Source organism: Natator depressus, chromosome 3 (assembly GCF_965152275.1).
Source record: "Natator depressus isolate rNatDep1 chromosome 3, rNatDep2.hap1, whole genome shotgun sequence".
Lineage (NCBI taxonomy): Eukaryota > Metazoa > Chordata > Testudines > Cheloniidae > Natator > Natator depressus.
Window position 1 is genome coordinate 130,374,330 of NC_134236.1, and position 16,605 is coordinate 130,390,934.

The 16,605-nt window shown below is 41.4% G+C and overlaps 1 protein-coding gene across 1 annotated transcript in view; it reads right to left on the minus strand.

Annotated features, from left to right (window-relative positions):
- Window positions 1–612: 612 nt before the first annotated feature.
- The window catches only part of GALNT2 (polypeptide N-acetylgalactosaminyltransferase 2), a 141,975-nt gene continuing 125,982 nt past the window's right edge, over window positions 613–16,605 (minus strand). The window contains exons 15-16 of the mRNA XM_074948819.1: window positions 4,088–4,207; window positions 613–1,100 (exon numbers count right to left, since the gene is read on the minus strand). Coding sequence (XP_074804920.1) covers window positions 945–1,100; window positions 4,088–4,207 — 276 coding nt within the window. The 3' untranslated portion in view covers window positions 613–944. The remainder of the gene's footprint in view (window positions 1,101–4,087; window positions 4,208–16,605) is intronic.

Consider the following 16,605-nt stretch of genomic DNA (forward strand, 5'->3'; position numbering starts at 1 on the left):
GTAAATTTTTTTTAATAAAGGAAAAAAGTATTTTAAAGACCAAGTACTAGAGAAATGTTCAACATAAATATCAAGTACAAGTTTACAGATACCCAGGGCACATGTACTGAATTCCCAGTCAGAAGAGACAACCCAAGCAATGATGTGTGCAGATCCATCAGTTTGTTCTGCTGTTTCCGCTTCCTCCTCCTGCGTTCCACAATCTCCAAAGACGGTGAAGTGCTAAGAAGCAGGTCCAGTTTGAAAAGCAAAAGCATCCAGTGTTAGCATGAACAAGACACACCTTCACAAAGTTTTGTTCTCTCAACATTCCAATCCACTTTCCGGTTTATGTATGTTAATCACTTGGTTGGTAATTACAAGATGAGGAAAACTGATAAACAGTTGGAACTGATAAAATATATATATTATATATATAATATATATATTTAGAGTCCATCATAGAAAAGTTCATATTCAAATATACCAATTACACATGGAAAAAACCTTCAAAATGACACTTCAGCTTCTGGAAACCACAAATGAGGATTTCTATGTAAATGGAGATTTCAATTTCTCCTAGCAGTTTATGTTCCCCCACTCTCCCTCCCCCCACCCTATTCCCTTCCCTCCTTCTGCATGTTAAGATCCATTTTCTACTGTACATCAATTGTTTCTAGGGATGTTAATCATCTGCTGTGCAAGTACTAAACTGAAGTCAGACACGAACTGGTAAGTCTTTACACCAGAAGGGAACTTTGCTGCACTACGTTCAGTGAGATAACTGCAGTGTTCCACGTCCCCTTGGTTCTCTTGTGTTCGGCTTTGTTCTCTCCTACTTTCAGACGAAGATGGAATACTGAGGTATATAAGTTCCGTGGAAAGTTTAAGAAATATATCAGTAATGCAATCAAAACTTTGCCCAATGTCTAGGAAACAAGATGGCGTTGTGTGTGTAAGCCCTTCTACTGCTGTAGATTAAGTGTGAATTTCCACTGTTGCGACAGAGAAGGATTGCAGACCTCAACGGTAAGACCTCCATTTTTGGCATTTCGGCTGTCTAGACACAGATTACTGCCAACATGCCTCAGTTTAGAGTTGCTCTCAATTTGCTCCCATTTCTGGAAAAGAAAATAAAGTAATGAGCTATCCAAGTGTGGATAAAAATGTGTTTCATGTCCTGCCTTCCTAGTTCTCCATCCTTGAATCCCTTCCTGGCCTCTGTTTGTGGTAATTCTGAATACTGAGACAATAGTTTAGATACTGTCCTTTAAGACTTGTCCAAACTATCACAAGCCATGCTAAAGCAACTATTAATCCAGCTAATACTTTGCACTAGAAATGGAGGTTACACAGAGTCATTTTGTCCAGCTCTCTCCTCAAATACATACAATCCCAATGCAGTGCCAGGTTAGAGGCCTGCAAAGCCTGCAGCTGTGTTCCCCCTGACCTGCGGGACATAGAAATGTCAGCACTAACTTCAGCTCCTCCCCCCCCCCCCCCCACACACAATGTTTTCAAATTGTAATCTCAAGAATTGATTCCCCAAGACCGTCTTTCAGAGGTTGTGGAAACCATGGCCATAGATCCCTCAAATTTTTGGAATCCACCTAATTAATTTGTGGCTGTTAAAAGCAGCATTGGCCAGGCCAATGCTGAGGACTGTTGTCTGATTGACCAAGTATGGGACTAAGAACAAGGGACACCTGTGTTGTATTTCTGGCTGACAGTTTCCCCACTGTGACCCTTGTCAAGAACTCTCTTCCTTGGTTTCCCTATCTGTTAAAATAGGGATGATACTTGTCCTGCCTTTAAGGGTGGAGTTTGTGACAATGTTGGTAAATACTGTAACTAGAATGCACACAAACCCTCTGACAGATGGAGACCTAGCAGGTCACAGCCTATTCAAAGAACTGACCTTTGCCAAATTTTCTTAAAATATTGGCAACTGTGCATAGACTCTGGCATAAGCAGAACTGGTCTCCTCTCCTGGATGAGAAGGGTTGGGCTGACAGAGGGAAGGGAGATACCTGAAAGTTCTGACCCAAACGTATTTTGTAAAACATGTTCCGTTGGGCCCCTAGTTAACATTCTCATTAAATAGTATCTCACAGAAAGCAAACTCCCAGTCATGAAGTGTTTGCAGAATGGTTGCTCCGTGAGCACAAAAGCACAGAGGCTCAGAGGAAAGAAAAAGCCATGGCTTTGCAGAGCAGACTTCTCTATGACGATATGAAAGGGGTTTGCTGCCGAGATGACTCTGCAAATGTGATTTTACTTGTGCGTGGCAACTGGAAGACAAAATAACTGTGCTGCTTAATAATGCAATTTGTTTAGGGAGCCTGGTGCTCTCACAAAGTGCAGTCCTAGGTCTTCCTTCATTTTTTGCCTTCTCCCTAACTCCAGAAAGGCTTTTCCTTGTAATATTTTCCTTTTAAATGATATGTAAGACATGTCAGTTCTTGGTTGCTGAGGGAGAGGGAACTGAGCTCTATTCTCTTCAGAGAGACAGACTGCCACATATTCAGGCTTCGCTGAAATACGGGCTTCAAAAATATATTATGGATCTGTCTCTGAAATAGTTTTGATAGCGTAGACCCATGCAGTACGCACAACCGCTGCTGGGCTGACCTACTTATAAGGCAAGGTTGAGGAGGACAGCTTTGTATATGGAGATTACATGGACAAAACCTCTAAATGCACACCCCCCCTCTCTTATTGATCTCTGCTCCTTGCATTTTTGATTATATTACCATTACACTGTTTACTATTATACTAACATCTAAGCTGTAATATATGTTGGCAATTATTTGTTAGGTCTTCCTTTACATTCTACTATATTAACTTATGATAGTTTCACTTAGGAACACAAGAAAAATATGCACTTGCAATGTAAATAAAAAAAGTCTCTAGATTACACAAGTGCTATGAGCACTTAACATTCTTGTTGTTGAAATAGAGAGACAGACAACATTTATCAGTGAAAATCTAAACCAAATATTCTAGAGACCCGACTGCTGTAAACAAGTTATACTAAACTGTTACCTCATACGGACAGATTTAGTGCATTTCTCATTGGTTTTAGATGGGGAGAGGAAGGAGGTCATCTGTGCGCAAAGCTGCAAAAGACCTCTAAGGTATTTGTGAGATGTTCTCACTAGAATTATTTGATGGAGGACTTGGAGGGAAAAGGTTTACTGTGCAAGTGTTATTGTAGCTTTCCACCCATACTCCGTAATGCACTTTAAGAATTTGCACACTCACATACCTTAGTAAAAAGACTTCAATAGAAAATAGAGCCAAACGCAGCCCTCAGTTATACCTATGCAACCTCAAAGCTTCATAGGGGTTTCAAGGGTGTAAATGAGGGCTCAACTTGGCCCTAAATTTGGCCTCCCAGGTTACAATCTTCAGAAGGGAGGGGTTACACACTATTTTCTCCATCTAGAAGCCATGGTCTCTGGAATGTGGTTTGCCTTTACATATGCCTGCATGTATCTAATCTTTCCTCAGTTAAGGTCATAAAAAGGAAACAGTCTTGAGCCTTTGTTGTTTCAGTGTTCTAGGTTTACCTAGTTTGCCAGCATTTAGATTCTTGTGGGCACATTGCCTTGATTATTAAAATAATGTTTGCTTTAATACCACCAAGAGACCTTAAAAGAGGGGGTCACTTTTAGCAGGCTACCAAGAGATTTTGACAGCCCTCTTCTAAATATCTAACCTCCATATAATTTAGTGGAAAAAATGTAGCATCCCTACACTTGTTCCACTAATACTGTCTCTTTTCCACTGGACTCCTTTCTGAGTTTCATGTCCATCTCAAATCAAGTTATCACCAATGCCTCTTCTGCAGCCACACAAATGGGTGAAGCGCTCAACACACAAGCACGGCATCACTTCATTTCTACTGCACTTCCCAACTGTCCTGCTGGCAGAGTGTCATATCTGCATCCTGATACATACACATGTGGGGCAGGGAGCAAACTATTCGTTTGTACAGGCCAAGAACCTCAGCAGGTTATGCATGTGTGCGCGCACACATGGAGATTTTTGATTTTCCAGTAGAACTGCTTGCACAGTGAGTTACATTAATACATTATGTACTCACCTGTCTACTGTCATTTTCTCTGCAGCCCTGGAGTTTTATTAGTGAACTAGGTGCTCGGTCTACAACAGTAAGGCACAAATCCATATGTTTCACTGACTTGTCCTTAGTTAAGGCCCATTCCTGGAAGACAAGGAAATAAAATGAACTATATAGATTTGTATATATTTAGTTGTGAACATAGAAAGGTGCAAAAACATATGCACACATGCTGAGCTGGCCTATGTTAGACTCCTGCAAAAAGGCTCAGAAGAGACTCTCTGTAACCAAGAGCCTCCCTTCGGATTTAAAGCATCAAGTGTTTGAAGAGTGCTTTTTCCAGAGTTTTTAAAAGTATAAACTAATATTCCAAACTGACAACCTTTAATTATGACTGGTCAGATTCAGAGCCCATTTTAGCTGGAACCATATTGAAACATGGTCCTCTAGAACCCCCAGTGTAGCTGAGGACTAATTTACTGTGAAATTGCATCTTGGTACATCTACACAGCCCACAGCAGGGAGCCTCCCAGCTCAGGTCAACACACTTGCAGTTTGGAATCTGAAGCCCCTCCATCTGCAAAGGCTTCAAAGCATGAGCCTCATCTTCAAAGAGCCATCTATGCAGCTATTTTTAGAATGCTAGTGTGGGCCCCACCAACACAAATCTGCCCACGTGGGCTCAAAACGCTGCATAGACATCCCCTCAGTGCCTCAGCATAACTCTGGAGAAACACTGTTGCCTTGTGCGCCCTCTGCTGGCTTTAATGCATGACAGGATGTAGCTATACACCTGGCTACATAAAAGCCACCTTTTGTTTATATTACACACATGACAGTATATTAAATGAAAGTTTAGGTTGCAAAATACCTAAAAGTTAGGAAGTGTCAGATTTACTGTTCCCCACTCAATAATTCTGCTTACTTGTTCTTCCTACCATCCTGGGCACTAAATCAGGCAGGGGAGCCGTGGAAGATAGTCAGTGTAAATGTTCACATACTATCATAATACATATGCACAAGAGGCCAAATTAAGGTTGCAAGGGCAACTATAGATTGACATTTCCTAATTATCAAGTTTCACTTCGCCACCTAAATAAATTTTCTTTTAAACACATTTTTGTATGTAACTTCCTAGTATTTTCTTATAAGGAAAAAGGTAGGTTTGGTCTCTATGCTCCTGTGACACATGACCAAAAAGGGTTAAGCAGCTTGCTGGCTAATTTACCCAGATTCAACATTTAGAGACAGGTTAAAAAAAGTATGTAAATGGTAATTAGGGCCATTCCATGTGAGATGGGCTAGAACTTTGAAATGCAAACCTGTATTGTTAGAGAATGATGTTAGAGGTGATACTAATTGTGTTTATTTATATCTTGTTAGATGTTAGCCCTGTAAACAGACAGTTCCTGTCTATTACTATAGCTATTCAGAGATCAGAGATTGATTCAGAGATCAAAAGGGAATATTAACATTTAGATGAATCTTGGGTGAAATAATGTCATTGTCTATATCAGTGGTTTTCAAACTTCTTTTCTGGTGACCCAGTTGAAGAAAACTGTTGATGCCCGCGACCGAACAGAGCTGTGGATGATGGGTTTGGAGTGTGGAAGGGGCTCAGGGCTGGGGCAGAGCGTTGGAGTGCAGAGTGAGAGCTGCGGGGTGGGATCGGGAATTAGGGGTTCAGGGTGTGGGCTCTGGGCTGGGGCACGGGCTTACCTCTGGCAGCTCCCGGTCAGCGACGCAGCCGGGGTGCAGAGGCAGGCTTCCCGTCTGTCCTGGCTCCGCGGACCACGCTGCGCCCCGGAAGTGACTAGCAGCAGGTCTGGCTCCTAGGCAGAGGTGCGCAAGCAGCTTTGCACGGCTCTCGCCCACAGGCACCGCTCCCCCTCCCCCATTGTCCGGGAGTGTGGAGCCAGTGCTTGGGGCAGGGACAGCATGCGGAGCCCTCTGGTCCCCCCACCTAGTAGCTGGACATGCTACTGGCTGCTTCCAGGGCCAGCGCGGTGTTGGAACAAGTAGGGACTAGCCTGCCTTAGCTAAGCAGCAATGCTGACGGGACTTTTAACGGCCCAGGCAACAGTGCTGACCTGGGTCACAACCCACTGTTTGAAAACCACTGATCTATGGTCTCTTTAAAGTTTGTGATAAACGGGTTAATGGATACATTACCTTATGTTAATCCAGGTAGTTAATTTCCAGTGATGTATAGGAAATAGAATGTTACACTTCAAAAGCCTATTGTTCACCCAGGACTGTATGGTAAAGAGGCTGCCCAAAAACTGTATAAAAATTCTTGGGACCTGATCCTGTCATCTCAGATCTGCTTGATGCTTTATGCAGGGGAAGCTTGAGTTGTAAGACAGATCTCCAGTCCCACGTGGATCAGCCTGGATATGAACACTGGACTGTAACCTATGGACTAATTCTGAAGGAACTCTTTGCAACTACAAAGCTCACCATCTCTACTATGAAACTGACCTCAGAAATGTATTAATGTCTGTATGTATCCTGATCTTTTAACCAATACGCTCTTTTCTTTAATAAATTTTAGTTTAGTTAATAAGAATTGGCTGTAAGTGTGTATTTAGGGAAGATCTGAAATATTCATTAACTCGGGAGGTAATGTGTCTGACCCTTTTGGGATTGGTAGAACTTTCTTATATGAGTAATAAGATTTTCAGTAATCCTCATCATATTTAACTTGGATGTCTGGGAGGAAGCCCAAGAGTGGATTGCTATAAGGGAACTGTGTTTTGGCTTCTGGGTAACCAGTGAGGTATTACAGAAGCTATTTTGTGCTGGTTTGGTAAATCTAAGTATTGGAATATCCACCAGCTTTGGGGTTTGTCTGCCTCATTCTTTGCAGTTTGCCCTAACTGAGTAACCTCAGTGTGGCCCCCTGGGACCCTGGTCACAGCTCCTGATCACTCCCCATTCTCTGGATTCCTTCTTCCTCCCAGGCTAATTCCCTCTACCATTGAAGGCTACCTCTACACCTTCAATTCGCTTCTTAATCAGGCTTTTCAAGAATAAAGTCTACTCCTGGTGCCTGAGGAGGATTCTGAGCTGTGTAATAGGAGACCTCGTTGCACAGGACTCAATTTATTAGCCATAACATTAACAACTATTTTGCAAGCAACACCCATGACCGTAATAGATTAGCTGATTATATCATCAAATTTTTCATTTGATTTATCTTCTGATTTAACTGCACTTTTGGCAGGCATTCTCTCTTGCAACTCCACTAGATTAAGAATGACTCAATTTCCTCATGAGAATACGCACAAATAATCAGAATTTCTCCAATCTCCTACCATTACCAACTATTACCATCATACCGATTTAGTAAACAGCTGCTAGCAATTCATCAGCTAGAGACATTGAAATTATACATCATAGGTATAAAGGAAAGCACAAGAACATTGTTAACTCCCCACTATCCCTTTGTGAACCACAAACCTACCTAAAATTCAGACTCCAGTTTAAAACAAACTAAATACTCGAAGTATTTTTAAAATGTGTAGTTTCAGGTAACGGAAACGTGACATTTGCTGGATATTTCCCTCCAATCCTTATACGATTAACTGCCATTGTTTAAGAGCGAAGTAAAAATAATGGTTATTTGTTAGGACTTTGATTTGATATTATGTAAAAGAATCAATATTTTAAAACCCTCATGTGAATTTCTAAATATCAAAACCATTGAAATGTATACCCTCTGAGAGATCCACATTTGATGCTTAATGGAAATAAGCAGTACCAGCTAGCTGGTAAAGCTGGTCACTTCTGTGAACCACGTAGGCTCTCTAAAAATATATATATTTTTTAAATCATCACTAATTTTCTGACTCTAGTTATGTTTCAGGAGGGCTCCAATGAGCTCTAACTGAGGCTACGTCTACACAGTGCCCCAGAATGTACTATGTAGATGTGAACTGCAGAGCGCACCAAAGTGCTGCAATCTAACTTCCCCATGTGCATGCTGCTGGCAAACTAAAAGGTACCTAAGCCTACTTAACATAGTCCTGTTAGAAAGTGGACTATGGTAACAAAAGCTAGGTACTTTTTAATTCACACCTGCAGTGTCCACAGAGGTAGAAGCTCCAGAGGAACTATGGTGGCATAACATCATAACTGGAGAGAAACAAGGATATTCCTACTCAATAGTTGAGTATTAAGGCTCAGATTGCATTCCCTTTGGAAAGTTAAAGCAAAACAATTTTGTCCGACAGCCTTGGCATTCGAGATCAGTGGTTTTCAAACTGTGGGTTGCGACATGTAAGGCACCGGGGTCACGGCGACTCTGGTCAGCATGCCGACCAGGCCATTAGAAGTCCCATTGGAGGTGCTGCCCGGCCCCTTCCTGCACCCCAAACCCCGCATCCCTGGCCCCACCTCAGAGTCTGCACCCCCAAACCCAGAGCCCCCTCCTGCACCCCAAACCCCTCATCCCCAGCTCCGCTGGGTCGCGTGAATATTTTCTTCAACTGGGTCGCCAGACAAAAAGTTTGAGAACAACTGCTCTAGATGCTTTACAGTTAAGTACTCAAATCACCCTAATGGGTGACTCAGTAAAATCTTTCCCCTATTGTCTGCATATAAAACTTTCCTTTGCATAGCTGTTACTTAAATAATAAAAGCCTGATTAAAACTGAAAAACCTGCTATCATTCCTTGAAGATTACCAGACACTGACAGACCGAGGGGGCAAGTTAGAAAGGAGAAGGTGGAGTATTCTTCCAGGCTCCAACCCCACATTGCCAGAATGAGGCAATTCTCACAGTAGATTACACAGATATTCAAAATAAAATCCTGCAGCTCTTCTGAGCTCCACTGGGCTTGTTGGGCTTGGCTTCCCTTGGTTGAGCTGAGATGCCCCAGTGGGCTTCCTTGAGCGTGGCTCATTCTTGATAGGCAAAAATATACGGAGGGATTTCTCTCAAACTCTACCCCAGGGTTGGCCAACCTGAGTCTGAGAAGGAGCCAGAATTTACCAATGTACATTGCCAAGGAGCCACAGTAATATGTCAGCAGCCCCCCAGCCACTCTGTAGCGCCTCCACCAATCAGTGCCTACTCCCCTCACCCACCGCAATCAGCTATTTCACATGCACAGGTGGCTATGGGGCGGCGGGGGAAGGAGCGAGGGCATAGCAGGCTCAGGGAAAGGGGCAAGGGCCTTGGGGGAAGAGGTGGAGTGGGGGCAGGACTTGGGGCAGAGCAGGGGGTTGAGCAGTGAGCACCCACCAGCACACTGGAAGTTAGCATCTATAGCTCCAGCCCCAGAATCAGTGCCTATGCAAGGAGCCACATATTAACCTCTGAAGAGCTGCATGCGGCTCTGGAGCCACAGGTTGGCCACCCCTCCTCTAGCTATTCATGGTGCCAAACTGAGTTGTCACTCTCAGATTCTGCTGGGATGTATGAAGCAGTTCTGAGCACAAGATAGCAGCTTGGAAGAGGTGCAATTAATCCATACCACCCCACATCGGAACAATCCAACCTTGGGTTCAGACAAAAATCATGATAGTACTTTTGATTAAAAACCTAACTGCCCCAAAGTCAATACATTTGAAGTCCAACACCAGCCTCAGCTCTGCCCCTTGCATCTTCATTGGTTTTGGGCCAAGCACCCCACTTAAATCCATCCACCCCCTTGCATAACACCTCCTCTATACCATACCCTTACCAAAACTCTACATACTTGTCTGCAAGCTATCAAACCATGAAGTTCCCATCCTCTTGTATGTTGCCCTCCCAAATGGATACAGCGCTCACCATCTCACTTCCACCATCCTGTTTTGGGAGCAACCCCCCATTCTATCAAGATAATTATCCAATTCAGATCAGACATCTTATTCTGTTGGGTGGGTTAACAGATTACAAACCAGAATCCACCCTCCAGATTCAGGTGGGAATCCTCCTATACCCTAATACAGCATGTATATACAGATATGCTCATGATTCCCCACTTTCCCAATGTGGACTGCATCAGATAAAACACTAACGTGAAAGTGGCAGTAGGAAGCAAAAAAGTTGCATGTTTGATACTCTTTCCCCTTATAGAAAGTTAATTCTGATATCTCCCCTTTAAAAATGTCACCCCTCATCTCTGCTCCTGGGCAGCTGCTAGCTTACATTTAACCAGAGAGGCAGACTTTTGGGTTTCTGCACTTGCTCTATTAAAGTTAAAGCCTTGGTATGCCAACATAACAAGGAGTAAGTATTATTCTTCTAGAAACTTCCCTTTAAAGTGAAGTTAAATCTTAAAGCTTTCATGTTGTCAGTGAAAATCCCTGCTAAAAATTCCACCTTCTCACGGGGCCACGAGAAAAGCTTTCAGGTCAGTCCTGAGCAAGATAGTTAATACTTCAAAAGACTATGTTCAGAATTATCAGCATTGCCTCAGTGTTTCCAATGAGTGGTGAAAAGAAAATTAAAACCTCGCAGAGTTCTAGGTCTACTCACAAAGGGACCTCTGTTTACTCAATCATGCCTTAGTCAGAGCTGAATAAAATGATCTTTAAGCTATTCAAAACCAAGCACAAAAGCATCTAAAACAAGTTGAAATCCAATTTTCCCTTCATTATAGTCTTTTCAAACAAATTGGAGAAAGGAATGGACAGGATACTATACCGGTAGTTTCAAATGCACTGGGTTGAAAGAGGATTTTTCAAGTGGGTGGTTGCTTAAACGCAGAAAAAAATTAGCTTGAAACTAGCTCTCCGTAACAACATACCATAGCAGATCACCTCTCCTGGATCTGTGCTCCTGTCTGCAAGCAAGGCAGGAGCACCAGGATCAACATTGTAAAGCCACTGCTCTCAGGGGGATTCTTGCACCAGCCCTTCATGGAATGTGGGCAACTATGGTGCTTTGCCAATTCCTTTCAATGTTGTAGGTGAAGTCAATCCCACATATATAAAAACTAACTTAAAATGCATACTCTCTGTCTGGGAGGATAGTAGGTAATGTTATGAAGAATTTCTCCATCGAACAACATTTCCAGTTAAGTGGTAGGTATTACTTTCTAGTAATTTGCATCCATAGATCTCAAAGGTATTTGCAAAGGAGATATTTATTCCCATTTTACATAGGTAAATTTAGCCTTTCTGTACCTCAGTTTCCATAAGTTACACAGTGAACCAGTGGCAGAATTGGGACTAGAACCCAGGTCTTCCCATACATTTCCCAGTCCACTCAAGCACACTGCTGTCTCCACAAAAACTTCTTCAAATATAGCCCATATCAGACACCCATTCCTGGAAACAAAAAGTCTACTGGTTTGTATAGCAACACATGCATTAAGAATAGATAGAACTCATATTGATTTTTGTTGTTTTAAGAAAGTTAGAGATACCTCTCAGAACAAATAGTAAAAACAGAAATCTAAGACCTCAAAATAAAAATTAATCTTTGGGAACAAATACTCCTTCTGGTCAACCACTTTCCTGAGGAGCAGAAATGCCAGCAAAGGAACTGCCACTGGAGGGATGTGTCCACCCTGTGGGTGGCTTCAGATACTTCAGCTTGTATGGTGGCATCAGCAGTTTTCTCAGATGATACTCCTGGTTCAACGCACTGGGTCTTTCATCTAAAGCTCAGGCCCATGTGGAAAACCCTCTCATTTAGGTGAAAGAGGGGAAAGAGTGTGGGGATCTTTTCAGCCTCAAGAGAAAATGAAGGACACCTGTTTGTGGGATTCTATCAGGCCAGAAGACGCTCTCGACATCTTCCTTCCAGTATCAGAGACCTTACTTGGCAGCCAGCCTCAATTACATAAGCAGCAGCCTCAGCAACATCAGAAGAGGCAGAGCAGCAAAAAATGCTTTTAGGTAGAGAGCTACTTCAACTTCTGCCACCTATTTTATCATCTCCAACAGGAAGAACACAAATTTACAATATTATCAAAAAGCCCAGAGCACTTTTAACTTCTGCTTCTCTTTTGGAGGTCAGGTGGTGTGTTTCTTTCTGGCTTAGGGTGGAATTACTATGATTGGTGGGTCCTAGAATCCTTTCATCTTGGCTATGCAAGCCATTTCCAAGTCCTGTCCCTTCCCAACCAATCTCTTTCATGAGTAACTGTTCAGAGTGTAGTATTTGCTGAAGCTGGTGGTCATAGAAGAATAACCTCAGCAGTACAGAGGAAGATTCTCTCTCAGACCAAAACAGAAAAAAAACCTTTGTCCAACTATGAACCTACAGAAGCTGTACAGCTTCACTGGAAGTTTCACTTGCTGACGTTAGCTTCTATCATATTTACTAAGGCTGTCAATTAATCGCAGTTACCTCATGTGATTAACTCAAACATTAATCACAATTTAAAAAATTAATTGCAATTAATCGTAGTTTTAATCATACTGTTAAACAACAGAATACCAATTGAAATTTATTAAATATTTTGGATGTTTTTCTACATTTTCAAATATCTTGATTTCAATTACAACAGAATACAAAGTGTACAGTGCTCACTTTATATTAAATTACAAATATTTGCACTATAAAAATGATAAACAAAAGAAATAGTATTTTTCAGTTCACCTCATACAAGTACCATAGTGCAACCTCTTTATCATGAAAGTGCAACTTATAAATGTAGATTTTTTTGTTGTTACATAACTGCACTCAAAAACAAAACATAAAACTTAAGAGCCTACAAGTCCACTCAGTCCTACTTCTTTTTCAGCCAATCACTAAGAGAAACAAGTTTGTTGAAGTTTACGGGAGATAATGCTGCCTGCGATGTTATTAACATGAACTGTGACCATATAGATCACTGTTACAACCAAGCTCCTATAGTAGCACCAAATCTTGTACAAAGGAGGTGAAGTAAGGTGTCTATGGAAAGGTGGTAATTTGCTGGTTATGATTATGCTGTCTGTATGTGTGTATCATTTTTGTATTTGAAGTTATGAATATTGGCTATGTACTTGTATCTCAATGTGTGATTGATTCTAAGTAACCTCAGTGAAGCATTTGGCCAGCTTCTTGAGAAAGGACTATTCTCAGTAAGTGCCAAATCAAGAAACTGACAAAGGACTTTGGGAGACGCCAATCCACATCTGAGCTTTCCTGGGAACGTTCAAACTAACATGTAAACAATGGCATTGGCCTGCAAAAAGCTGAATCATTCTTGGACATGTGACTTGCTCACATGGCTACAAACTCCATCTCGTTGCTCTGACTTTGCACAGAAGAACAAAGGGGTTTCCGCCCACAAGAGAGAATATAAAAGGCCCTGGAAGCCTCTCCATTTTGTCTTCAGCTGGCTCAAGACAGGACCTCTCCACCCCAAAGAGATGCCTGAAAAAACTGGAACAAAAGGTCTGAAACTACGGGGGTGTGAGTGATTGCTGGACCCAGGCCATAACCCACAACACTGGTCTGAAAAGGATTGGCCCAGACTAGGAAGGAGTCTAGTCTGTGAAAGAAGCTTATTGGGACACCTCTGAGGGTGAGATTTACCCGTATTCAGTTTCCTATTGTATTAGGTTCAGACTTGCATGTTTTATTTTCCTTGGTAACTTACTTTGTTCTGTCTGTTACTTGGAACCACTTAAATCCTACTTTTTATACTTAATAAAATCACTGTTGCTTACTATTGAACCCAGAGTTAGTGACTAATACCTGGGAGAGCAAACAGCTGTGCATCTCTATCAGTGTTATAGAGGGTGGACAAATTTATGAGTTTACCCTGTATAAGCTTTATACAGGGTAAAACAGATTTATTTGGGGTTTGGATCCCATTGGGAGCTGGGTGCTAGAGACAGGAGCCCTTGCTAAGCCGTTTTCAGTTAAGTCTGCAACTTTGGGGTCGTGGGTCAGACCCTGGGTCTGTGTTGCAGCAGATTAGCGTATCTGACTCAACAAAACAGGATTCTGGATGTCCAAACTGGCAGAGAAAACGGGCTCAGAGGTAGTCTCAGCATGTCAGGCGACAGTCCCAAGGGGGTCTCTATGACCGAACCCGTCACACTGCCCTCTTCCTATTTATAATGTCACCTGAAAGTGAGAACAGAGGTTTGCATGGCACTGTTGTAGCCGACATTACAAGGTATTTATGTGCCAGATATGCTAAACATTTTTATGGCTCTTTGTGCGTTAGCCACTATTCCAGTGGACATGCTTCCACGCTGATGATGCTCATTAAAAAAATAATGCATTAATTAAATTTATGACTGAACTCTTTGGGGGAGAATTGTATGTCTCCTGCTCTGTGTTCTACCTGCATTCTGCCATATATTTCATGTTATAGCAGTCTTGGATGATGACCCAGCATATTGTTCATTTTAAGAACACTTTCACTGCAGATTTGAAAAAACGCAAAGAAGGTACCAATATGAGATTTCTACAGCACTTGACTCAAGGTTTAAGAATCTGAAGTGCCTTCCAAAAACTGATCAGGACGGGTGTGGAGCATGCTTTCAGAAGTCTTCAACAAGCAACATTCTGATGCGGAATCTACAGAACCCGAACCACCAAAAAAGAAAATCAGCCTTCTGCTCATGGCATCTGACTCAGATGATGAAAATGAACATGCATTGGTCTGCACCGCTTTGGATCGTTATCGAGCAGAACCCATCAGCAGCATGGATGCATGTCCTCTGGAATGGTGGTTGAAGCATGAAGGGACATATGAATCTTTAGTGCACCTGGCACATAAATATCTTGCAATGCTGGCTACAACATTGCCATGTGAATGCCTGTTCTCACTTTCAGGTGACACTGTAAATAAGAAACAGGCAGCATTATCTCCTGCAAATGTAAACAAACTCGTTTGTCTCAGCGATTGACTGAACAAGGAGGAGGACTGAGTGGACTTGTAGGGCTCTAAAGTTTTAAATTGTTTTATTTTTGAATGCAGTTGTTTTTTGTACATAATTCTATATTTGTAAGTTCAAATGTCATGATAATACAAGTACTGTAGTGCAAACTCTAAGTGAATTGAAAAATACAATTTTTATTTTTACAGTGCAAATATTTATAATAAAAATATAAAGTGAGCACTGTACACTTTGTATTCTGTGTTGTAATTGAAATCAATATATTTGAAAATGTGGAAAAACTTCCAAAAATATTTAGATAAATAGCATTCTATTATTGTTTAACAGTATGATTAATTGCAATTATTTTTTTAAATCGCTTGACAGCCCTAATATTTACCCTTTCCTCTCAAGGCCAGTTTGAGGCTCTCCACTTAAAGGATGAGTATTTTCCACACAGATGACAGAAAATCTCTCAGTTTGTGTGTGGGCAACAGTCACTCTCAGTATTAGCGCTATGCCCTTTCTGCTGTGCCAACATTATTTATCAAGTACACAACAATGGTTGCTACGTCTCTCAAACAAAGATATTCTCATACTTAAATGACTAGCTTTTTGAATGTAATGTCCAGGCTCATTCTGAATAGGGCAAGTTTGCCACAGCAGTCAGCCTCTGCCCTGTATCCACTTGGGAGAGTCCCAGGACAGTTTTCAAAACATTCACTGAACAAAATACCAGATGCAGGGTCTAAACAAGAGTCAAGATTTAGTCTATTAATTTTACAGAAACTCTTTCTGGAGTACTGGTACCTGAACAATCCCATCCCCTTCAAGCTGTGATAACTTCCACTGGGAGACCAAATCAGGAAAAAGCTGGCCCAGGATCAGGGAAGTACAAAGGAGGCTTAAAGTTTTTTTCAACTCTCCTCCTGAGTTGTACTGTGTGCTCTTTGGCTATAGTTGCAGCTACACAAGGTCATCATATACAATACCATTTGGAAACATTTCTCTTTCGTCTCTGGAGAAGAGACTGAAATTGAAGATGCCTCTAAAGCTGACTGTATGGTAGGAGTACATTCAGATTCATACGATGATTTTTCTGGAATTTTTCGTATTTTTTAGTTTTGTGATCCTGGTCAGATTTTCATTTTGACCCCCCCCCCCACCATTTTAATTTAAAGGGATTCGATTAATAGTTTAATGTGGTAGAAAAAACTGACTGATTAGCAAATTAACTATATATCCTGTTATTTATTTATTAACAATGTTAATATCAATTTAATTGTATTTGAGTTCTATTTGAAAACCATTTGTGTACAAAACAAGCACAGGAAACTAGAGAAAAAGCATATGCAAGTAGTTTGTTAATGGTGCCTGTAAGACACCACTGTATAATTAGATCCTTTGCAGTAATTAATGTTTCCATTCAGTTCTTGTTTACAGCTTTGACACACTTGCAATTAGTTTTTAAAAGAAGGATTGGAAAGGATTTACTGAAACACCATCTCTATTGTAAAAGAGTTGGATGTGATTTTTGGAGCCTATGTTTTCTGAAAGAACATGTCTGGGATTTAAGAGAGATTTTTCACACTCAGCAACCCCCCACTCAGAAAGGGAACAGGCCCATATAAAAAATATTTGTTTTTTCCCCTTGTCTTCAGGACATTTACAGAATATGGTGATATAAACTCTCAGCCCAAACTATTATTTTTTTGTAGACATACCCCACAGGAAAGATGTAACTTTTGGTGATGATGGGATAGGGCTACAGAGTAAGA